Source organism: Blastocystis sp. subtype 4 (assembly GCF_000743755.1).
Source record: "Blastocystis sp. subtype 4 strain WR1 chromosome Unknown seqid_0165, whole genome shotgun sequence".
NCBI lineage: Eukaryota > Bigyra > Opalinata > Blastocystidae > Blastocystis > Blastocystis sp. subtype 4.
The window spans coordinates 1-24,095 of record NW_014569382.1 but is presented as its reverse complement, the minus strand read 5'-3'; the positions used below and the strand labels follow the sequence as shown (position 1 = coordinate 24,095).

General features: G+C 40.6%; 11 protein-coding genes across 11 annotated transcripts; 4 read left to right on the top strand and 7 right to left on the bottom strand.

Annotated features, from left to right (window-relative positions):
- Positions 1–566: 566 nt before the first annotated feature.
- Positions 567–2,785, top strand: JH06_2716 (hypothetical protein; the record flags this gene model as incomplete). Its single annotated transcript, XM_014671427.1, has 7 exons — positions 567–787; positions 820–904; positions 938–1,014; positions 1,044–1,172; positions 1,203–2,573; positions 2,603–2,692; positions 2,722–2,785. 7 exons carry the CDS (start codon positions 567–569, stop codon positions 2,783–2,785), a joined length of 2,037 nt encoding a protein of 678 aa, XP_014526913.1.
- A 51-nt stretch (positions 2,786–2,836) lies between these two features.
- On the bottom strand, positions 2,837–3,186 carry JH06_2715 (50S ribosomal protein L20; the record flags this gene model as incomplete). The annotated part of the gene is made up of 3 exons (XM_014671426.1): positions 2,837–2,989; positions 3,021–3,125; positions 3,157–3,186. 3 exons carry the CDS (start codon positions 3,184–3,186, stop codon positions 2,837–2,839), a joined length of 288 nt encoding a protein of 95 aa, XP_014526912.1.
- Positions 3,187–3,462: 276 nt separating this feature from the next.
- JH06_2714 (hypothetical protein) lies at positions 3,463–6,601 on the top strand (the record flags this gene model as incomplete). Its single annotated transcript, XM_014671425.1, has 4 exons — positions 3,463–3,619; positions 3,651–3,733; positions 3,765–4,061; positions 4,091–6,601. The coding sequence occupies 4 exons, from the start codon at positions 3,463–3,465 to the stop codon at positions 6,599–6,601; spliced, it is 3,048 nt and encodes a 1,015-aa protein (XP_014526911.1).
- A 25-nt stretch (positions 6,602–6,626) lies between these two features.
- Positions 6,627–7,949, bottom strand: JH06_2713 (multidrug transporter; the record flags this gene model as incomplete). Its single annotated transcript, XM_014671424.1, has 6 exons — positions 6,627–7,073; positions 7,104–7,341; positions 7,372–7,537; positions 7,569–7,684; positions 7,716–7,850; positions 7,882–7,949. 6 exons carry the CDS (start codon positions 7,947–7,949, stop codon positions 6,627–6,629), a joined length of 1,170 nt encoding a protein of 389 aa, XP_014526910.1.
- A 398-nt stretch (positions 7,950–8,347) lies between these two features.
- Positions 8,348–9,579, bottom strand: JH06_2712 (multidrug MFS transporter; the record flags this gene model as incomplete). Its single annotated transcript, XM_014671423.1, has 6 exons — positions 8,348–8,713; positions 8,745–8,982; positions 9,014–9,164; positions 9,197–9,306; positions 9,337–9,471; positions 9,500–9,579. The coding sequence occupies 6 exons, from the start codon at positions 9,577–9,579 to the stop codon at positions 8,348–8,350; spliced, it is 1,080 nt and encodes a 359-aa protein (XP_014526909.1).
- A 464-nt stretch (positions 9,580–10,043) lies between these two features.
- On the bottom strand, positions 10,044–11,302 carry JH06_2711 (actin-like protein; the record flags this gene model as incomplete). The annotated part of the gene is made up of 5 exons (XM_014671422.1): positions 10,044–10,252; positions 10,283–10,457; positions 10,488–10,913; positions 10,943–11,096; positions 11,130–11,302. The coding sequence occupies 5 exons, from the start codon at positions 11,300–11,302 to the stop codon at positions 10,044–10,046; spliced, it is 1,137 nt and encodes a 378-aa protein (XP_014526908.1).
- Positions 11,303–11,416: 114 nt separating this feature from the next.
- Positions 11,417–11,920, bottom strand: JH06_2710 (60S ribosomal protein L34; the record flags this gene model as incomplete). Its single annotated transcript, XM_014671421.1, has 4 exons — positions 11,417–11,555; positions 11,589–11,692; positions 11,725–11,804; positions 11,836–11,920. The coding sequence occupies 4 exons, from the start codon at positions 11,918–11,920 to the stop codon at positions 11,417–11,419; spliced, it is 408 nt and encodes a 135-aa protein (XP_014526907.1).
- A 186-nt stretch (positions 11,921–12,106) lies between these two features.
- On the bottom strand, positions 12,107–13,664 carry JH06_2709 (hypothetical protein; the record flags this gene model as incomplete). Its single annotated transcript, XM_014671420.1, is given in 9 exon segments — positions 12,107–12,346; positions 12,380–12,448; positions 12,479–12,773; positions 12,804–12,851; positions 12,881–13,108; positions 13,150–13,235; positions 13,266–13,547; positions 13,562–13,590; positions 13,625–13,664. The coding sequence occupies 9 exon segments, from the start codon at positions 13,662–13,664 to the stop codon at positions 12,107–12,109; spliced, it is 1,317 nt and encodes a 438-aa protein (XP_014526906.1).
- A 283-nt stretch (positions 13,665–13,947) lies between these two features.
- On the top strand, positions 13,948–14,605 carry JH06_2708 (60S ribosomal export protein; the record flags this gene model as incomplete). The annotated part of the gene is made up of 4 exons (XM_014671419.1): positions 13,948–14,036; positions 14,071–14,147; positions 14,178–14,395; positions 14,426–14,605. The coding sequence occupies 4 exons, from the start codon at positions 13,948–13,950 to the stop codon at positions 14,603–14,605; spliced, it is 564 nt and encodes a 187-aa protein (XP_014526905.1).
- Positions 14,606–14,797: 192 nt separating this feature from the next.
- On the top strand, positions 14,798–15,611 carry JH06_2707 (60S ribosomal export protein NMD3; the record flags this gene model as incomplete). Its single annotated transcript, XM_014671418.1, has 3 exons — positions 14,798–15,172; positions 15,203–15,301; positions 15,333–15,611. The coding sequence occupies 3 exons, from the start codon at positions 14,798–14,800 to the stop codon at positions 15,609–15,611; spliced, it is 753 nt and encodes a 250-aa protein (XP_014526904.1).
- Positions 15,612–21,813: 6,202 nt separating this feature from the next.
- JH06_2706 (oxoglutarate malate translocator protein) lies at positions 21,814–22,719 on the bottom strand (the record flags this gene model as incomplete). Its single annotated transcript, XM_014671417.1, has 1 exon — positions 21,814–22,719. One exon carries the CDS (start codon positions 22,717–22,719, stop codon positions 21,814–21,816), a length of 906 nt encoding a protein of 301 aa, XP_014526903.1.
- Positions 22,720–24,095: the final 1,376 nt, after the last annotated feature.

Below are 24,095 nucleotides of genomic sequence, written 5' to 3'. Positions count from 1 at the left end.
TGACTTGTTCCTTCTCAGAGTACAAGATTTACCCTGGACATGGAGGTATGTACATTCGCAAGGATGGACAGGTAATTATTCGTTCTCTAGCGTTCCTTTGTAGCCTGTGCGTTATTTGAACAGCAAGTGCTGCTCTTTGAACGAGCAGAAGAAGAGACCTGCTCGTATCAGATGGACTACTTCTTGGAGACGTAACAACAAGAAGTCAGAGGTAAGAGTGTTTGAAATGGTTTTGAGATTTGTAGGCTGCTGANAAGAGCAAGCGTCGCAGCAAGAAGTCTTATAAGGTTCAGCGTGCTGTTGTTGGTATGTCGCTTGCAGATATCCAGAAGAAGAGAGAACAGCGTGAAGAAATCACGAAGAAGTCGAAGGAAGCTGCTCTTGCGTATGGTTTGTGTTAGTAAAGTGAGTTTGTAGTGAGATCAAGAACCGAAAGGCTAAGAAGCCTGCTCGCAAGTAAACATCACGATGCACTCTTATTTTGTATTGAAGATGTCTGCTTTTCTTTGTTTGTTCAAATACCGCGGTTCTTGTTTTTTTGTCATAATCAACTCTGAGAAAGGTTCATGGAAGTCTCCGCACCTGTCAAGATCACGGAAGGAAATACCGATGTATTGGGAGTGACTGTTGGAACAGTTCCCGGAGCAGGTGAATGTGCAATTATTACTTCCTCTTCTGGAATCAGCACATACTCTATGGTAAATCGGAGCGTTGCAGAGACGTGGACATTTCCATCTAATCGGAGAGAGTGTATTACAAGCCCTGCCTATGTTATGAGCGAAGAAAGGTGAAATACTATGAATATATAGTCATTTCTAGTCGTTTTGTTGCTTGCCAAGGGAAGAAAACGCTCCTTCTCTGGAAAAGTAATATTCCTTCCTATAAACAATTTGACTCCATTCAGGTAGTGTTTGTATCATGCATTTTAGGTTTATAGACAAAAGAACGGAACCTTCTTGTGGTTCCTGCTGGTACTTATCTTGTAGTAGTCTCCGAGTCTCTCCGCATTTCCGTGTAAGTATTTTTCTATGAATTGATCAAAGTCTCTCCATCAAAGGTGATGAAGTAGCAAGTGCAACGTTACCAAAATCAGATTCCTTGGTGAAGTTTGAAATTAGTAAGGTATCTTCTCGTGGATGTACCATTGCCATCATTCTTGAATCTAACAAATCGTTTATTTTTGTTTCAATTCTAATTTTTAGTTATTCTTTTGCTCTCATTCAATGTTCTGTCACAACTACTCCCTCAGTGAAGGTAATCAATTGTCCTCTGCCAACTACAGATTCCTCTTCTCCTTGTGGTCTACTGTATTCTCCTTCTCATAATTCGCTATGGGTCCTGTTCCGATCTGGATGCTTCATTCAGTATAAATTGCAACCAGATCTAACAACAGGAAGTTACAGTCTCCTTCTCGGTCAATCTATGAACCTCATATCAGCAGAATCTCAAAAGAAGCAATCGCAGACGGTGACATGGGATCCCTGTGTTACTGCTGTGAATGAACATTGTTTTGTGTATGTAACGAAAGCAGAAAATGCAATATCGTTACATTTTATGGAATTAGAGTATAAGACGGAATTAACGCAATTGCCTCTCACAGAAGTCCCAACGGGTTTATCTGTATGCAAATCTCATTTATTTATTCTTCATCATGGGAATGTGAGTTATGCATCACTCACTCTTTCATCTCTCACAATGGTTCATCTCCTGAAGAATTCCACAAATTCACAATCACTCACATCTCCTTGTTTACATGTTGATTCCACAGTTCACGAAGCAGAGACTTGGTTACAGCATGTATCTATCGGTCTTATGGGGAAGAGAGAATGGAACAAACGAACTCACTCAACAATCGATTCTTCAGCAGAAGAGAATGAATTACTTAAGGAGACCAATCCTAAACGATTTGAAAAGGCATCTATTGCATTTGTAACTAAACGTCGACTTGAGAACCATGGAGTGGTTTCCTTTGATCGAAGATTCCTTTCTCAGTTGGTTGAGCGTTGTTTGCTACCAGAAGGTCGTGTCTTATCAAATGTGCTTCGCCAACTCCTTCTTTGCGGATCTGATATTTCGATCAATCCTCGTGTCCTCCCAGCACTGATCCAATCGCAAGATATCGATACACTTCTTCTCTTCTTGGTTCGCGTGCCTGTGATTTCGGTCAAGGATTTGCTTGCGTTGCTTAACTTTTGTTTGGAGTTGCCTCCTGAGGTAGTTCAGGCTTTTGCAAAGAGGAATCAGTGGCCAGATCGCTCTCCAATGGAAACGAAACGAATCTTGTTGAGTATTGTGGGACCCCAAGTTTTGCGTATTCGTTGTGATGTGATGGATCTGCGAAGAGAGATTGCAGCATTGTCGATGGACAATGTGTATCAAATAGGAGTATTGTTACTCTCATTGATGATCGATCTGGATAACACTCACGAAGAAGAACGATTGTTATTAGAGCAATGTGAATGTCATATCAAACGATTGTATGCACCGTCTTTGGTTGAGTGGATCAGTGCATGGATTGATGGGAATATGATCAAGATGGTGATGGAGACAAAGACCGATGATCGATTCGTAAAGTACGTTTTGTTGTAATGATTAAGGGAAGATTGATTAGTTTGATGCAAGAGGCAGTGAAGAATGATGTTGAGTTGTATAAGTTGTTATTGCCGTTGAAGGGAGTAACCAAACATTTAGAGTAAGAATTATGCCTCTTTATTAAGGTAGGGACAAATTACCTCTCCCTGTAAGCAGTACGCCAATTTACAGCATAGAGAGACTGGAGTTCTAATTCTTTTATTTTATGTGTATTTGTTGACAAGAAATAATGAAAATCAACCGACTATATTGACACTTTGTTCATTTCAGCAATGAGCGCATTCACATCCTCAACAGGAGCATGATCAGGTAGCTTTACAGGAGGCTCTTCCTGCAATACACCATTTTCCTTCAACACCTTAAAAGCACAAACAACAGAATTGTATGAACAGGGCTCCTACAGATCACATCTTAATCCCTAGTGATACAGTAACTGCCAATTCTGCCAACATCTTGCGATTCAGTAGAATGTTCGCTTCTTTCTCATCATGAATCACATCCCGATATGTTGTGCCACAGAGACGGGATGCAGCCTACTTCTCATCAAGAACTGAAACATCCTACGTTGATTCTCTGAATCCACAGACTACGCATGTCTCTTTTCTTCAGCTTTCGACCCACATATCTGTGACTAACACAATAAGCACAAGGACGTACGCTCTAGACTGTGCCTTGATAACACTGCGAACTGCAATGGTATAGCAATTCTTTTGCCTTCCACGATACCCCTTAGCGAGTTTAAGAATCTTCTTATGGCGTTGGTGTGTCGTAAATCCCATAGTTCCAGAGAATTGATGTGAATTAGGTCGTTGGGATCCCCCATTTTGGGTAGTTTTATTTCGATTTTCAAATTCTTCCGCGCACTCTTGAATGGATATCCCCATTGAGATTCCTGTAGATGAGGAGAAGCCAAGGCGTCGAGGAGTCCCTCCACGATTTGAAGCTATGCTGAAGAAAAAAGAAGCTGCTGCAACTTCTACAGTAGTAGTGGAGGAACAGCCAAAGGTCGAAAGTACTCCAACCGATGGTAGGAATGAATTAAGATAAATGAATAATAGAATCAACTCCAGTTCGACGAGTTCGGACAAATCAGATTCAAGAAAGTCCAAATCCATGTTTGTTCGAAGAAGCAGAGTCGAAAGTAATTAACAGTGATGCTGCTTTAACTGTAGCTTTCCTCCATCTATCCCGATTTCGCAACAATGAAAGAAACACTTGATAATAACCCCAAGTGGCAAGATAAAGTACAAGCAATCAATTTGTTTATTCAGTTTCTTCGAAGCGAAGGAAAGCAACATAGTGATTGCGGAGAATCAGTTATTGTCTTTGCTAAACACTTTTCAAAAGATTTCAAGGCTGCTAATATGAATATTCTCAAATGTAGTCTGGATTGTGTGAAAGCAGCTATTGAGACATGTGGAGCAGGTCCTCGTACTTGCAGCTCTGTAGTTGTTGGTTTGGTACCAAAAGTACGTGTGAAAAGAGGGATTGAGTGTAGCTTCACGATCGCAAATTGGGTCCAGATGTGAGTGATTTATACATGGTAATTGCAGAAAATGTGGGTCCTAATGTGGTTGTTGCATCGATCAGCGAAGGAATGTCAAAATCGAAGATTCCCGTTCAACAAAAAGCAGCTCTCCAGATTCTCCTGCGCTTAGTGACAGAATTCGGAGCCAATTCTTTGGATTTGAAATCTCTCTTTGTCTATTTGAAAAGTGATCAAGCATTGACCAATACTCATGTTGACGTGAAAACACAAGCAATCGAGGTGATATCAAGTCTTCATCGTCAGATTGGACCTATTATACGACAGTTAGTTGTTCAGAGTGGATTGAATGATCTTCTCACAAAGTCAGTGGAAGAGGCTATAGCTGCTTCTCCATATGATCCTCAGCTGGCAGCACGATATGCACCAGTTCCTCAGTCAACTCCATCAACTTCTCCCATGAACCCACTGCCAGCTCTCAAACAGCCTTCAGTTTCTCTATCAGACCTCGTTGAGAAGGCAGATATTACAAAAGAAGTAACAGGCATTATGAAGGGATTGAGGGATACAGAAGGAAAAGATAGCTGGAAACATCGTCAACAGTCCATCCTTGAGTTGACATCTCTCCTGTCCAAACGAATACGTATTGTGAACAATACAGCTGTCAGTGAGATTGCTTCAGTTTTGAAGGATCGTCTCTCTGAAAGCAACCTTAATCTTAAAGCCAAAGTGATTGAATGCATCGGTCAGCTGGCAACCGCTCTAGGAGATGAGATTAGTCAGTATTCAAGCCTGTCTTCAGAACTCTTACGCTGTGTGAGTGACAGTAATAAGAATGTCAGTGAAGCTCTCTACTCAACTTTGACAAAATGGGTAGTTCATGATAATCAACCTTCTTCACAATCACTGAACATTCTTATTCCATTATTTCCATCTGCTTTGAAATCCATAAAAAGTCGTTATTCTGTTCTTCATTGGTTAAACCAATTCCTTCATTTGGGAGAATCTAAAACACTTATAGTTCTCATTCCTTCACTCTTAGACTGTTTAGTTGATCGTGTGAAGGAAGTTCGAGACGAGGCGTTACATTCATTTCAAATTGTGATCCCAAAATGTGGACGAAGTGCTGTTGAAGACCGAATTCAAAATCGAAAACCTGCAGAGATTCAGTCAATTCATGCGGCTTTAGAGCCCCTCTATCAATCATCTCATACAGAATCAGTTCCACCTCCATCAACATCGGTGGAGAGCAATCCCTCTGACAAGGAAACACGATTGCGATCTTTGGCTTCTCGGCCTGGAGCTCGTGTATTGGGAAAGCGTCCTGGAGGAGGATTAGCTGCTACGATGAAACGGCAGGCAGTTTCATCGATCCCGAAACCTCAGGCTTTGAAGTCGAAAATACCAGAAAAAGTAGTGAATTCTGTTCATGAACCAACTGAAACCCCCATTGAAGTTCCTATTGAAACTCCTATTGAAACCCCCATTGAAACTCCTCGTATGGAAACTCAGTTCACTCAGCCAGTGTTCACCTTTGAAGTTGACTCTGCAGTCAATCAACCCCCTTCATATCGTTGTGAGAGTGTGTGTACCCAACTCCAGTCAACCAATGAAATGCTTTTGACACAACGAGAGTTACATCAGTTTGAGGGAGTTTCATTGAAGAAGCACACATACTCTGCTGTGTATCAATTGATCGCATCCATTGCTGAGTTTGTTGCTTCTGTGACAGATCAGGCATCATTGAACCAGAGAGAGAAAAATGAGTGTATTCGTGCAAGTGCAGAAATCTGTCAGATAATTGACCCTTCATCATGTGGATTGATTGGAGATGGTTTGAATGTGAATGATGCGATGAGAAATGAACTTGAGAGAATGAGTGATTTTGTGTTGCAACTGTATGCTCAGTTATTCCTTCATATTCAAGATTTCGTTGATAATCAAGAATCACTATTACTACTGAACATGTTGAATGCAGTTACAGTATTGATTAGTGATTCAACAACACATTCATTCATTCATTCTCATACATTAACACAATTTGTTTCAACGTTGATTCAAGCCCTGTCCATTCCATTTGACCTGGTTCTAAATTCTTCTGAAATCCCACTTCGCAATTTGGTTCATTCACTCCTGCTCCAAATCACAGACAAGGTTTCTCTTTCATTGCTTCTTCCTTCATTAGCGGCTCTTCCTGCAGAGTTTTCACATTATTGGTTGAATGGTTCAGAGAATGAGAATGTGTTGCTGTTGCTTCGGCGTATCCTGATTCGTGTACTCTCACGAGTGAATACCAGTCAGTTCACAGATGCAGAGCGTCGTCAATGTGTTGAGGCGATTCGATGTGAATTGCCTGATGCTATGCCTGAGGTATTACGAAGAGAGTATGAAACATACATGCATGTGTTGGAGCCTCTGGTATCAACATCCTTTGGAGGGGTCTTGCGATCAGGTACTCAATTGTTTTCTAAACATGATTTCTGTTATGTTTGTTCCGTTCAGCACTCTTCGAATATACTTTGAGGACAACAAACACTTTCGTTAGGAATCAGATACTCACTGGAGCCGAACTGATACCTGTGGACATCTCTGTGTTAGTAACAGCCACTGGAGTAACAGGAGCTACCTGCTCTGTATTTATCTGGACACCAATAACATTCGATTTGTCCGAAGTAGTTCCAAGATCCTTACTTGATTCAATTGAAGCTTCTGTGTTCTCTCCAACAGTCTTCTCCTCCAACTCTACTTGCTTCACAGGCAATTGCCCAGCCTCTAGCAGAGACTTCTTTCCCAAAATCTTTGCATCCTTTCTGGTCGCTAAAACACACATTATTAGACATCCAATCGCCGCAAAGATGGATGAGAAGTAGTACATTCCATCAGGATTCTTATCATAAATAGCAGATAGAACAAGTGGACAAATAATGAGAGAACCCTGATAACAGAAATTATTCCAGGAGAGGACAGTTCCTTGAACATCCAATGAATTTGTTGTCTATAAATAATCACGATTATTCTCTCATACACTAATGATGGATACAGAGGAAGGAGATACAAGCGAATATCCAACCCAGAGGATTGTTGAGAAAATCATTGATGGAACCATTGTCTTAGTCAAAACCATACCGAAATAGCTAATAAATACGATAAGATAACCAATTATTCCCATCCATGGAATTGGAACATTCACTGTACTGACTAACCATGGATAAATGAATGTTTGTTGAAGTGCGGTCCAGATACTCTGAAGCACAATTAACGTACTAAAATAATGACAAAACTAGTATTCGTACGAGAAGGCTATCGAAGATGCATTGAATTTGTCAGTAACGTAAATACCATATCGAGAGTCGAATGCATTGACCGTCCACCGAATACAGAATTCAGATACAAAACACATTACCATTAGAAGATTGACATGAGGTCGAGTCCTCTTTTGTTTTGTTTGTTTTTCTTTTTCTATTCTTAATATAGACAGAATATACTGTACGCTCCAACTTCTTTTTACGAGGGTTTCCTTCCTCATCAACAATCAATGGATTGGATTCTTTTAAGAATATAAATGCGGCAATCATTGCAATACCAGAAACAACACCTGCTACATACCTTAGAATCAAAATAGCAATCAACGAAGTACATGGGAAATTGGTAACTAATCTGTCCTAAGACTCCTCCAATTGCAGGTCCAACAATAAAAGAAACAGAAAGGCAGCCTTCTAACCGGGCTAAATAGACATTGCGCTTGTCTGCCGGAATAACATCTGCAATGACACTATAACTGAGAGGAGTAAATTAAAGCTTACGCCTGAACCAAAATCAGGGAACCAGCAAACAAACCCGTAAAGGAGCGCCAAATGATTAGAGTATTCATATCTCGAGACAACCCTTGAAATAAGGAACCAAAACAAGATCCGAAAAGTGAAAGTAACAGGAACGGTTTCCTTCCGTATCTGTCACTGAGAGGTCCCATCAAAAGTAAGCCTAAATTATAGTATCAGCACACAATTACTGATGAGCTGCATAATTGAATATGAGCTGAAGAGGATTCCTTCTTGCATGCTTGTAGAATTCAGCTCTTTAACAAGGAAGGGAAGGATTGGGACGATTAAAGCATAGTTCATCATATCCAGGAAGACAGTGACAAACGCCATGATCACAATTGATCGGATTCGCTTCTGTTTATCCATGCTACGTTTTCTTGGCACCTATAGATAAAGATTCACTATATGATATCATACCAGAATAAGAAAATGAAGGATGTATGGCCATCTATTTTGAGGTTGTCGATAGGATATAAATCAAGGAATCACTATACGAGAAACAGTATTCTTCGAAGTTCCAACAAACAAAGTAATACTTCATTTTCAATTCAATGTCATTTTCTTCTCCCTTGTCCACAATCTTCATCAGACCACCTGTTGTCTCTTTACCCAACTTCTTTGCGTCCTTTCTACAGGACATGTAAATCATGATAACAAGAGCAATAACAGAGAACAAAGAAGAAAAATAATATACCCCTTCCTTGCTTCGAGGATAAATCTCCGCTACAACCATCGGAGAAACAATCATGGCTGCTTGGTTACAAAAGTTATCCCAAGCAATTACGGTTCCTTGTACTTCCTTAGCACTTGTTGTCTACATTTTCAATAACTCTCTCTATCTTTACACTAATAATGGAAATTGGAGCCGGTGTAGACATACTGTAACTTACCCAAAGGAGAGTTGCAGCAATCATGGAAAACCAAACATTAGGAACACAAACCATCAAAAAATAAAACACAACTTCAAGAGCTTGACCAACAGCTGCCAGGTATGGAATTGGTACTTGCAGCTTCTCCACCACCCATGGATAAAAGAACAATTGTTCAAGACAGATCACAGTGCTCTGAATACAGAACAACACACTAGAAGTTACAGCAATGTCATCATCGATACGAGTATGTACCTGAAGAAATTCCATAAACATCCTTCAGATATGTACCATATCTTGAGTCATATGCATTTACAGTCCACCGTACACAGAATTCAAAAATTAGACACAATACCATCAATAACGTGATTTGAGGTTTGACTCTGGGTTTCTTCTCTATTCAATAAGAACCAGCCAATAAAGGCAACCATTCTCCTCTCCAAGAAGAGAATCAGTGTGGTGGACCATTGGATTGGATTCTTCGAGGTAGAATGCAGCAACGATAAGAGCAATTCCAGATCCAATACCTGCAACATACCTATGTGTCATCGAGTAAAGCGATTATAACATGGGGAAACGATTATTGACGTTGGCGAGAATTCCTCCCAACGCAGGTCCTACAATATAAGCAGCATTCATGAAGCCATCGAGACGAGATAAGTACTTGTTTCGCCCTTCAGGAGGAATCAAATCGGCAATTACACTATGTCACAGAATCCATTCGTCATTACGCTTGAACAATAATCAAAGAGCCAGCAAATAACCCAGTAACGGCTCTCCAAAAGATAAACACTCCCATTGTTTTTGCCATGGCTTGGAAGATTGAACCGAAACAGGAACCAATCAAAGAAAGGATTAAAAACGGTTTGCGACCATATCTGTCGCTCATTGGACCCATAATGAGTAAACCTAAATGATGACAGAAGGAGAATTCCTACTGACAAGTTGCATAACAGAGTAAACACTGAAGACTAGACCCTGCTGTTGACTGGTTGCGTGCATTTCCTCTGACAAGAAGGGAATAATAGGAACAATAAGTGCATGGTTGAGCATATCAAGGAATGCCGTTGTGAAAGAAATCACAATGATCGAGTTCTGTCTGTTTCCAAACAACATTGCACAGTGCGTGTACTAGGGCTTGTCTCCCATCAGTATTCACGTACACTACGTTAAGAATTCTAGAGGCGTTTTCTTTGGTTGTTACTACCAAATAACTGATGGTTAGAAATGTCGTGCCATATTCATTCATTCATCATTTCTATTACAAACAGACAATTACATTAATGCCTTCTTATGAACACAATTCACACCTTCCATCTCATACTCTTCTTTCGTAATCCACATATTCTTAAAAGGACTCAACGAAGCTAATACACATCCTCCTATCCATGCGGATCGTGTACGCTCAGGAGGAGCAAATAATCGTACTCGCGTATTTGGAGGTGTTATTGACTTCAAATCTTCAACTACTCGTTTTCCAAAATCTAAATATCAAAGCTATACATCATTCTCACTTCGTGTTAATGTAACTCCTCCAGAAAACAAAACATTGCTGAACAACGAACTGCGCAACTCCAAATCACATCCTTCAATGGTCCTACGGAGCAGTTCTGCCACTCCTGGGGATTCATGTCCTATTAAGGTAGGATCAAAGAGAACTTCTGCACATTGATACCGTTCCTCGCCTATCTATTGGTTACAAAAACGACTCGCCTTCACTTGAATCACACGTCCATCTGGAAGTACATAATCTACTGTACTGCCTCGGATAGTTTTGGCTGTATCAGCAGTCATGCACTCGGAACACGCTTCCTTCATTTCGCGAACCACTTCAAATTCGCTTGTTGTTGAGAAAATATGACCGTTACGACGAAGGAGAAGTTGTAGATATGATGTCATCTCTCTACCACCCAAATCCACACGATGAATATGAGGAGTCAACACAAACCCATCATAAACGGGAAAATATGTAGAAATACCTTCTCCAATATCAAGTACAATTCCTGTACCCCGTCCACTACTATATAAACTCAACAGCGGTTGAGGTGCGATAAAAAGAGCTGGAACCTCCATTGTTTCAAAAAATACCTCTGCCATCTTCTCCGATTGTTTCTTGGGACTAATAGCTGCTTCAGTTAAGAAAACCTATTCTCAAGCCACCAACGGTTTTCTACTGGATGTTCTCGACTGTCCAGAGCCAGTTGATCCCTCGAATATAAATGCTTCCAAATCAACTCCATCAAGTCCCAATTCTCAATAATCCCATGACGAATTGGATATCCAAGATGACAGAGACCTCGTCGTGTCTCCAGTTCCTTCCCAACCCACCTACAAACATAAAATCATCAGTTTGATTGATACAGATCATCATCCGGAGCATATCCATTCATCATCACACGGTCATATTTTTGAGAACCCACATAAGAACGGAATTCACAGCTTGGACGTTCAACTCCTGCCAAACCGGCTTTTATCATTCCTGTTCCATTGTCGATGACGATTGGTTGATTTGAAATGAACTCTTGCTGCGACATCGAGGAGAACAATGTGAGAAGAATGCGAGTTCAATGATTCTTGATTATCAAGAAAGTCATGTATTTCAATTTACAACAAACAGGAACGACAAAGATACTTCCCACAAATGATTCTTACTTCTTTCCTGTCTTCTTGGCAGTCTTCTTCGTTGACTTCTTCGTGGTCTTCTTCTCTTCCTTCTTCTGCATAGCCTTCACAGAAGCAACCTTCTTCACAATCTTCTGCTCCTCAATCAGGAAGGCACGCAGAATGCTATTCCATCAGGTTCGCACTTCTAAAAGCTACCGGTCGCGAACGCACTTATGACACAGATTACCACCATAAGCACGGGTCACAGAACGCTGAGGAACACATAGTCTTCTCATATTGCGACCCGAAATGCGGGGAATCTACATGTTAAAATGCCAACATGAAAACATACTCCAGCAAGAGGCTTCTTGCAGCATCCACACTTTACGGGGTTCGCAATCTTCTTGTTGTACTGAACAACAAGTCTGGCACCTATTCCTTAGTACTCAATCCATTTTATTACCAGGGGTCTTCACGATATGGTACTTGTTAGAAACAGTGTTGTAGGAGTGTCTGCGACGGTAGGTAACACGAATGTCAGAAACCATCTACATGAAAAGTGATAAGTTGATACATAGCAAGACAAAAGCAAGGAGAACAAAATGAATGATCTACCTACGGTAAGCAATCTTTGTTTGGGAACTAAGGGCAAGGAAACAATTCGTAGTGGGGGTAAATGAGATCCTGGGGGTAATGTAAACGAGAGATATAACAGACAAGAATATAAAAGACAATTAATCAGAAGGAGATGAAGATTCCGAAGAGGAGGAGTCAGACGATGAACCAGATGATGAATCCGAAGTTGAATCTGACTCATCGGAAGAAGAGGTGCCTGAATCAGAAGAGTCATCTTCTTTTTCTGGAACAGGAATCAACTTTTCATCCACAATGAACTTCAAACATTGCAAAATACAACTATTCTCATTAAAAACTTCATTGCTCATTAGTTGACAGAGAAGAGAAGGGACCATAGGCTATTCCATTATCCCTTTTTCTTTCTCCCCTACTTCTACATTCTTCTGTTTCAGCCACAGTAATCGATCATTTGGATTGTGTAATTTCTTGCAATTCATTCCCTACAACTCATTCTCTCTTGACTCCTCTACTCTCGAACAGTAGCCACGGACAAATGCTTTACATAATTCCTTATTCTTTCGACATGGATCATGGAGATAATTGCAATTCGTTCCATTCTTGCATGTTCCTTGGAGATAATGCTTGCATAGAGCAAGTCGTTTCCCTTGGATCACTTCATACAGTTTCTTTTCCGAAGGAACGGTTTCCTTCAACTTCTTCTCTTGAGGAACTAGACCACCTGCCTCTTCGATTGCCTTCTCAGCTTCATTCTTTTTTTGTATATTATCCTGAGTTGGATACCTTCGCTTCCGTTCTTCCCTCCATCTAAATATCAATTCTCATCTTTTCCCTTACTTCTTTATTTCTTCAGGATTATTCCCTAATGTAGATACGTAGCGATATCTAAACTCACAGTATAAAACCAATCTCACTTCTCTGGAATCAATTCCAGTAATGATGGAGGAATGCGTGTTTCCTTCTTTTGATGGACTGAAGCAATGTGCGCACTCAACACCTTCTCAACTGCACTAAATGAACAATTTGGGTATGGACAAGTCTCATGGAGAGCCAAATGTTCCTTTTTCTTCTCTTCCGAAATGAACCATTTCTTACATGTCTTGCATTCGATCTTCCCGTTTTGAATACAATAAGATGGTTTTCTACTGTGAAATAATTAATTCACTCTCACTTCTTTGCATACGGGCAATACTGAATCCAATGACCCTTCTGCTTACAGCGATTGCACGTATAATTGTCGGGAGGAGGATACTTCTGACCTTCAATAACCTTTCGTTCATCCAAAATCGATATCCCTACAGGCGTTGGATTTGGAACTTGCATCCCATTTCCCATCATGGACATAAATTGAGCAAACTGATCCATCAGCATTTGGGGTGTCATGGCAGGGTAATAATTTGTTCCTTGAAATTGCGTCATCGTTGGCATATAGTATGGATAGTAATAGTTTTGGCCATCTGCTGGCTGCATAACACCAATCCCTGCTGAATTCACGCTAGAACCATTCATTGGTTGCATAAATGACTGTATTTGATTTGGCATGATTGGAGGAACTGTTGGAGCAGGTTGTCCTCCTGCTTTCTAAACCCATCAACACAATCAATGTTCAATACCACTTCTGACCCTAGATTATGACTACTACTATCAAAGTTTCATACCAGGAATTGGTGTTGTGTTCAAATAACTATTGAAATCCATCTTTTCAAAAACTGTTCTTTCTCTTCCAGTAAGATGAAAAAACGATTCCTAATCAAACACAGCCAGTGAAAGAAGGCAATTTAGTTTTTGCGACATCACGCAATTGGGGTGCCCGATTGAACAATTGCCTCTTTTTGGTTTCTTCATTATCTAACCATGGATACTGAAGGAGACAACAACGGAACGTCTGACATATATCCTTTGAATCGTTTCTTACTATAGTCCTTCACTTTGAACTCTATGTTGTGTCTGTTCGACTCCAATTCAGCCGAATAAGGCAAACATGTGTATCAATTGCATTCGTTCCAAAGTTGATATCACCGAGGGTATTCAGAGACAGATTGTTGTCTTTCAATGTCGAGGATGTGGACGGTATGGATTTGTTTCAGTCTTATCATCTCTTTAGTTTCCTCCGACCTCCATGGACAGAAGCTCCTCCAGAATCAAAAGAGTTGCTGGCGTTCTGTTTGAAGAAGATCAAAGGTGCATGCTTTTATTTCTCCTCATATATAGGTTTGAAACAAGTGAAGTTGATCGATGCCGAATTTGTCTGGACCGAACCTCACTCAAAACGTATCAAAGTGAATCTTACCATCCAAAAGGAGGCGTTTGGGGTGATTCTTCAGCAATCCTTCATCGTTTGTTTCATCGTTGAAGCTAAGACTTGTGAGGACTGTATTATGGAATCTATCGAACATTCTTGTAAGGCTGTGGTCCAATTGCGTCAGAAAGTATATGTTCGGTATGTTTCTCATTTCTAGGTGGAACACAAACGAACCTTCTATTTCCTAGAACAGCAAATCATCAAAGCCAATATGCACAGAAAAGCTGTGAATATCGAGTCTCAACCTGATGGTCTTGATTTTTTCTTCCCTGAACGTAGTGATGCTAGAGGATTCATACAGTGGTTAAAGGGATGTGTTCCGATCAAGTACAGATAGTTTCCATCAATTATCCATAGCATCGGAATTGCTCGGCAACTACTCAGTCAGGATTTCAGTTCTAATATCACTAAATTCAAATATTCCTACGTTGTTGATATTCTTCCAATTTGTAAAGATGATCTTGTGATCTTTCCCAGAAAGATCACTTCCATCACTGTGTGTTCCTCTTCTTTGTATCATCACTAGGGAATGGAACCCCTGGCTCTCTGCACTAAGGTCACAAATCTCCTCTTTTTCATCAATCCCTTCACTCTTCAACACGCTGAACTCAACGTGGAGAAATTCAATGGAGCTCCGTTCCGATCGGTTCTAACTACTCAGCAGCTGGTAGAATACACGGTGGTAGAGGTGGCGTACAACGCGAATCATTCAGCAGGTCCTGTTGACAAACGCAAGTGGGTGCTGGAGGAGGTGACGGTATGTCGAAGTGATCGCCTTGGACAGGAAGACAGTTTGGTGACTGTGAAGACTCATTTAGGAGCATTATTGCATGAAGGAGATACAGTGATGGGATATGATTTAAGCACAGCAGTACTGAATGATGATGATATGAAGCCTCTTCAGGTATGATGTAGATGTTGATCTTGATTGTAGGGTCGTTCACTTCCTGATTGTGTGTTGGTTCGGAAGTGTTATCCTAATTATCGTCGTGTGAATCAACATAGGAATTGGAAGCTCCAGAAATTGGAGATGGTACATTCGTGATGTTGATGGTGATGTGTAGGAAGAGGAAGAATCGAACCGCAAGGTGAATCTGAAGAAACAGGAACAAGAATATGAGCGATTCTTAATGGATTTGGAGGAAGATGCAGATATGCGAAAAGAAGTCAATATTTACAAAGACAAATCTGCTAAGGCTCCTGTGATTACACCGGAGGTTGAACCAGATGCTCCTATCATACCTTTGGAAGAGATGCTGGAAGAGATGAATCTTGATGAAGAAGTGCAAGGAGATGATATAACGTTGGAAGGAACGAGTGATGAAGAATCTAGTCGTTTATAATTGCTTGTGTTTGTTGGAAGAAGGGGGAATGCCTCTCTATGGACGTGAGAAATGGGACGGACTTTATATCATTCTTCAAATCCTTACCATTCAAGTGATACTGACAATCTGTGCATGATTCTTAGTGTTGGTTCTATCTCATCTGGACCTTTGTTCATTGTATCATTGGAGCCATTTGTAGAGTGAATGACATACCCATTATGAACATCTTATTTGACCCAACAGTACATATTGAAAATGAAGTGTACCAATTAGGAACTGACTACTTCGCCTTCCATGTTTTGGATTATAGTGATAGAACTCTTTATCGTCACTCTTGCTTTGTTCTTCTTATCTTTTCTGAATTCATTCTATAGATCGGTTATTATAGTCATCACGGTTGAAAGATCAAAGAAATGTTGGGATTACTGTTCAACTATCCTTTTACTCCATCTCATTATTACAACAGTATCTCACGTACCACCAGGGTCTGGATTCTCATCTAGTCTTTCCCATATTCTGCAAGTTGGTGGATCGTATTCGGAGTTTTTACTGCCATATTGATCACCCTTTGTAAGTGCTTCCTTTTGAAATGAATGGTAGCTGAACGACTCTGCCGACGACGAGAGTTGGAAGAGATTCCAGTTAGTGCATTGTAGAGCTTCTTATCGTGTTCTAATAATTCCATAAATTGTGGTTTCTGATATTTGTTTCTGTCACACTTAATTTATCACCACTTGTTTTTCTGTGGAATAGGACCTTTCTTGGTTTCGGTCTAGTTTCTTTCCTATTCAATGGCATTTGAACAGACCTTAGGTGCTGATTCAAATACTGGAGAGATTGCACTTCCCGGAATGTCAGATTCTACTTAGTAATGGCTTTGGATGTGGATAATGCCCTAGCTTCTCCTCTACTACTGATCTGTGTGATCTCCAACTGCCAAGTTCTTCCTCGATGAGCAATTCTGTAGGAGCATCTGTTCTAAGAATGGAGCCATCTCTAAGTATGCATTTATCCCAAGACGCGAATACTCACACACTTAGTAGCAAATAGCAAATAGAGACAACCTGTAGATGATTTGGACTCCTTTCCGATTCGGCAGATTACAACGAACGAAGCGTTGGAGCGTCTTCACTCCTTTCAAAATCCCCCAGCTCAGCCGAGTCAGGGGTTAGCAGATTCTGTTCAATCCCGCAATTCGCAATCTCTTGGTGATCCTTATGCAGAAACTCAAGTGTTATCTCAATCATCTCTCTCTGGAATCGCACTTCCAGCACATCGTGATATATTCCAACAGCCGTTTTCTGAACCAGAGCCACAATCCAACCGGATTGCCCTTCCTTCTTCCTCTCATCAACCATCGACAACTTCTCGTTCTATTTATGGAGCTGTATATCCCTCTGATCCTTCGTTTCCCTCGATGAGGTACAAGTCTCCAGAAACGCATCAACCTCGTCCTATTCGGAGTTCACCGTCTATCCCTCAACAACCAATGTACTATTCCACTTCCTACCGAAAACAGCCACAAATTGCCTCTCGTCATTCAATGATGCTCTCTCCTACCTATCGACTTCCTGAACAAACAGCACAACGACTACAAGGACGACAATCTCTACCAACTGCACCTCAACCCGCTATATCTGTATCCTATCTTACAAATTCCCGTGTTCGAGGCCGTCGGCGTAGTGTTCACGCGAATTTCGCTGTCGGCAGAAAACCTTCTGCTCCGAACTCAACTACATCACCCATCTCATTTCGAGTTACACAGAAACCTCATATTCTGAATAAGTCTGTCTATTTCACGAATTCTTCTGCTGATTCATCTGTAATTCCAGAATTACCTCCAATGCTAAATCTTCGAACATCAGAAGAAACCCAATTGGAGTTTATGGATCAAATTCCCTCTTCACTTGAGAACACGGATTATTGGTCATGTTCTGTTTCTACGCAAGTGAAGACTGAGGAAATGGATTATAAGCAGTTTGTCGTAGCTGTGTGGAAAGTGAGTGATACATAGACATCAATCCTTCGAAAGCCTCATATCACAACGGAAACTTGTATTCATTCAATCTATGTTTTATGAATAGTTCGAAAGGAGTCTACAAATTATGGACTATTTCTGTACTTAACAAAATCATCCTTTTTATTGACATCCCATCTTGATGAAGTATCTTCATTGTCACGGCGTTTCCAACTCTTCTCTCCTGATTGTCATATACTGTTGGAATCGTTTCAACGAGGTTTTCTACCGCGGGAATGTGAAGTTGTGAGAATTACTAAATTCACTTCACGTAATAGATGCTTACAGACTCATTTCAACAGAAGCTGTATTCTCCTGAAGGAATGAAACTACTGGTGATTGATGGGCGTTTTGTGGATGCACCAGATTACCATCCGTCTCTATGTGAAGTAGTCTTACACAAGGAATTAGAATCCCTGAATGAGGAGTTGGAATCATTAGAGTTGCTTTCAGTATATCCTTCGGATTGTATCCAAATCGGTGATAATGCTGGAAATCCAAAAGATGTGAGTTTTGTGTATTTTCCAATAATTTCCATGAAGTTTAGAAATCATAGTATGACGAGTCACAGTTCTCTCTGTGGTTCATCACGAAGCAGTGAAGAGATCCTGCTGGTAACGTGGTTTGATGGACTGATTCGAGGAGTAAATGAGGTGACTGAAAGATTTGATGCAATGTGGATGGGAGATTGTGTATGGCGGAATGCGATGTGGATGGGTAACAGACCATGGGAACGGGATACGAATGGTATGATGAATGAGACAGATCTGATGTAGATCACGTTCGCATGGTAATGAGTGAATCTGAGGGATCGATTATTCAACCATGCCTTCAAGAGAAGAGTCCAAATAACAAGTGTGATGGTACTGGGTCTAATGTAAATTCATTGTCCTCTCAATCACTTACTGCTTCTGCTCTTGCTGCTATGTATTCGTCACCAGTATACTTCAGTACACTGGTTCTCTTTGTCAAACGGAAGTTGCATTCTCTTCTTGCTCCCATCAAATCCTCATCCCTCAACCTTAATCATATGACTGTGGTTTTCGTCTCATAGTTAGTCATTCATAGAAACCTTATGCTGTTGATTTGCCTCTCAATCTCACTTTCCCATCAATTGAAGCTTCAGAAGAATTACATCTGATCCCACTCTATTCATGGAAGAAATATCGACTTCTTTTACCATTCTCAAAATCACTTCTATTTCTGCAGTTGGCATTATCTAAGCCTGTTTCTGCTTCAAAGATTACGTTTCGTATCACTTCTCGCACTACAAGTCTGTTGTTAAGCACATCTCCTACTCCTCGCATTAATACCGCCGATCGTTGGAAGATGAAAGAACGACCTGTTGCAGTGGTTGTAGTTGTGGAGCGAATTCGAGGTGGTGAAGGTACTGAGTGTAATCAACTGTTCATTCATGATGCTTGACTCATTGGTAGAAACACCTTTTATGCAACAGAAGGTGAGTCTGTATGTGCTGTAAAAGCCATATCATCCTATTGTCGGTCCTTTGACAATGCATCAAATCCAATTCAACCCTCTATTGAAGATTCTCTCTATGTTTCTACTCTCTACGTAGGATAATATTAAATTTTCAATCAAAGAATGCTCAGTTATTTTTACTGGCTCGTGATTCCCGCCTTTTGAATGTACTGGCATCTCCTTATAATTCTTTAACACATGAAGTAAAATCCCTCCAATTAGAAAAACCATTGTTTTTGAGTCGTTCTCATAATCCTGAAACTTCGAAAGCGAATGAAGTTGTTACGGGAAAGAGAAATAGACGAAAAAAGAAAACTCAAGAAGATGAAACTTCCGTCACTTCCAAAATCGGGTCGATTTCTGCTAATGATAGTGAATCTGTTGGCACTCAAGAATCGCAAGAGCCAACTCCAAAACGATCGAGTAAGAATCGAAAGTCGATGTAATTTAGAACGACGTCGTGTTGAAGAGAAGCCGATTCCCGCGGGACCTAACATCGTGTCAAGAATAGATGAAAAAGAGAAGCGTGGAAAGGGAGCACGCAGTCGTCGAGGTCGAGGGAAAAGACAACAAACACCGCAGAAAGAAATGCAGGTCAAGCCCTCATTGCCTTCATCTCCTTCAGCATCCTATCAATCAGTCCTGACTCAGGGTTTCTCTTCTTCGGTCAATCCAACTCCGTCTCAATCAATTTCAGTTCGTTCATCCACTCTCCAGCGTCAGCAGTCTATCTCATTTCCTCTTTCTGTACGTTCGTCTTATCAGTCACAATCACTGGGTTCTCGTCCTTATCAATCCCCTTCCATCTATCCGATTCAGAATCAGTACGTTCAACAACGACTCTCCAGAGAGGCTTCAGTCCTCAAACATACCTCTAGCTATGTTGAACGGAGGCCTTCTGAAGCATCTCTCATGGAGAATCGAACTGCTCCCATGATTCGGTCCAATCTAGAAGGGAGGAATTCAAATGCTTTTCCTGGTGTCTCGATGAATTCTTATCGAATTGCTTTACCGAAATCCATGGAACCCTCATCCCAACGAGATTCTTTCTCACTTCAAACCGTGAATGGGAATGGAGGGACTTCTTTTCCTTTGGATCTGAGGACTGAAATGTCTCAGGATCAGTCGAACCACCCTCTCTTGCGTGTTGAATCTGTACAGAACGGAAATGTCTTCTTTTCTACCAATTTGAGTGCTCAAGTGTAATCTACACTCTGTTTGTTCATGAATCAGCTTTTAGAAAGGCGAAGCAAGGAGTTGATAAGCAACGTAGATTTCTCTCCAATTCCATCGCACAATGAAAAATAAATATATGGTGAAAGAAATCCAACGGTTACTTCCAGAGTCTTATGAATGTCGTCAATGCGGAGTAGCCAAGCTGTTTTGTGCCTATGCAAAAAGTTCACAAGATTTAGAATGGAGAGACCCTGGAATTGTTGGAGTAGCAGCAGTCATTACCCAGAACAAGACCTATTCTACATATATTCGTGTTTATGAGTTTGATAACGTAATCTCAAATGGATATAATGATGTATAGCCACTATCGTTCGTACTCTTTGAATGTCAATTATCCGCTCAATGTAATTATCAGATGTTGACAACCGAATTCCATAGTTTCGAAACAGAAAGTCTTCTATTTGGATTACTGTTCTCAAGTGAAAAGCATTCCCGACGTTTCTTCAAACATATTTCTCATTCCATCACAAAATGTGAAACTCTAGTAAATCAGAGTTATGATTCGGTATTTCTCAACGAACTAATGACAATTAGGAAACCACTAGAACACGAAGGCGATCAGGTTTATTTGCATTATTCAATACGAGTCGTGAATCCTCCGTTTCGAGATCGATGGAACCTACAAGTGTGGAGAAACCCCCTCCTCCTCCAGTAAAACAACCTCCTCCTATCTCCAAGTCTCCTCCAACAATGCAACCACCTCCAATATCCAGACCTCCTCCAAAGGCTTCTGCTCCGCCTCCTTCTGTTCCAAGAGCACCTCCCAAGATACCAGCAACGATTGGGAAAACTCCTACATCCTCTAGTTCAGTTCCCAGGCCAAAGCCACCTGAACCGAAAGCAACACCTCCTCAAGAGCCTAAATCAGCACCTCCTCAAGAGCCTAAATCAGCACCTCCACCTCTGCCTCCAGCTGCGGCACCTCCTCCTTTACCTCCAATTGCTGCTATTCCAGTCCAAAAAGAGACAATTGCAAATCAACCTCCTCCTACTCAAACAAATCCAGAGATAGCCAGAAAGCCACCTCCACCTCCTTTGCCAATCCAATTCGAGAAGAAACCAGTCCAAATACAAATTCCTCCTCCAAAGAAACAGCCTTCAAATATCCCAAGTACAGAAAATGAAGAAAGCCAAGCAAGTGGAAAGAAAGAGGCTCCAAAGTATTCACAAGATGAAAGGACTCATGTTCTAGAAATCTCCTAAAAGAGATCCAGACATTCAACAAAGCAAAACTGAAGCATGTTCATAAAGACGGAAATGACAATTCGTCTACAGAGTGCGTAAATAATATATCTCTCATCCGTTAGAAGTAGCCAGCAAGCAGATATTCTGAAAGAACGAATGAAGATCTTTCTGGAGTCATCTTCTAGTAGTAGCGAGTCAGTTGAATTCAGCGACTAGTCGTGTTTATTAACAATCACTACCAAGCATGTATGGCACGCCATACAAAAAGATAAGAATACGATAAAACTGTAAATGATGCAAATTCTAGTTCACAAAAGCACGATTGTACAATGAAGTAAAAGCATCCTTTGCTAACAGTGTAATCATTGCATGAGGAGCAGTCCTTACATAGAAAGTCCAGTATCCTCTCCACAGAGAAAAGAATCCTCCATTCTTAACCGTCTTTACGGCACAGTCAAGCAAATTCCGATAAGGAAGTTGACCAGTTTCAGCGTCAACATGCATGTTCATTAACTTGGTTTTCATCATATCAAATGGAAGTGCCGTAAAGGAACAGATAAAACTAGTCACAGCACTCGCCCACATGTTGTTTGCAGCACCTACTCCTGTGTAGGGAAGAAGCATTTCTTTTGCCTGATCATACGAAGCCAGCATACCCACATTCATAGCAACGGCTCGGCATACCATTGGAATCGATCCTCGCCAGAGAGTTTTCACGCCCTCTTCCTTAGCAATTCGATAGACTGCCTGACTAACATTCCGATATCCACGTTGTTCTTCTGGAGGAGCACATCCATCCGCTTGCATTCGTACTAGAGCCAGATCAAAAGGATTTCCGATTACGGCCGCTAAGGCTCCTGCTGTCATTGCAGAGAGTGTCTTTTGATAGAAGGGAATTGGATGTCCATTATTTAATTGCTTCAATTTCTGGCTGAAACTGTCATGAAGACCAATCTTAGCAGTACCATAGACTGCTTGACGGGCAACAGCAGCTGATAAACCTGAAAAGAGGCCTTTCACACCTTCATTCCGAACAACACTCTTAGCGATAGAAAGTCCCGAAACACTTCCTTCGGCAGCAGTATTAGCCACCTGAAGCCTCACCTTGACAAGATCAATGGGGTGAATACAAATCGAAGAAAAGATAGCACCAGAACCACCTGCAATGTATGGTCGAAGCGTAATAGCAATGGTTTTATCACCAGCCATTCAGAATAAATACGAATCTTCTCAAAGAAAAAGTGATCCCCCCTTAAACGCACGTTTAGTGGGCGTGCTTTGGGGATCATTTATAATAATCAAGGATGGTGATCACTTCACAATTTCCCATATGGATGAAACCGTTATGACGTTTTCTTCACTCGTATCACGTATTCAATGAAGTTTCGATATTGGTAATCTACTGTTCAAGTCTATTTTGTGAATATGTTACTACTTTTCTGTTTCTTTCGAATAAGCGAAAGAGATAAGTAGGTGTGTTTGAATACATTTTGGCTCGGAATCATTATTGGTTAATTATTTTCATACGCTTCTATGAGCGGATACTATGATTATGTTGATTGTTAACCTGTACCTTCTTCTCTGTACTGAGCAATTCAGGAGTAATCCGAAACGTATAAGATGGGTTAAGATGACTTTAGTTGAAAGAATGGTAATCAGAAGCAATTTGAGAGTAGCTGCATTATCTTATTCAACTCAATTTCAGTTCTTATTACTCCTATCCATTCAGAAACTACAGATATCTATGATATCCAGGATGAGCATTGCAAATGACTTCTACACAGTAGCACCTTTCATGGTGATATGGTTGTAAATCTGGGAGAGAATACAACTGGAAGTATAGAGAATTGTCTCCTAGATATTTGTGGTTCCAGTTCTCGTATGAATTGATTACAACGTAATCTAGATACTAGTACAACCTTAAAATGGAATATCATTGGGGATACCCGTCGTATTAATTTCTATCAGCATGTAGAAACCTCAGTAATCAATAAAATGACTGTTGATACTTCTAATAGGACTAAACTAGTTCAGTACTACGGCACATAACAACAGTAGAATGAGTTCCAAGATACACTTCACTCATTTCAATTTCTTGATAATCGAATCCAAAGTATCAACACGATACATATGATAAAAGTTCGTATTACCAATGTTGGACCATAAATCTGTGTAGCTTACGAAAAAGTACCATGAATATGAGTGTCCCATGTTTCACCATCATTAGAACCCAACACATCAAGGTTATGAGGACGACGATCGGCCATGTTACAGAGTAGAAATTGAGATAGTTGATAAACACAGAACGATTGTTGTGTAAGCCACTGAATCCATAATCACTAGGAATCCAAGTAACATCTGAATCATTTGAGTTGAACTTATCATTGATATTCTTATTCGCAAAATTTGCAACTACTTCATGCCATCATCATATATGGGATGTGAAGAGCCAAAAACACCAGCAACCAAACACATCAAATTACTCGAACAAACAAGTAAAAACAACAAACTCAATCAGTCAGCGCAGCAAAGGCCTTATCAATATCCTCGAATAGACCCTGGAACTTTCCATTCATCTCCTCCAC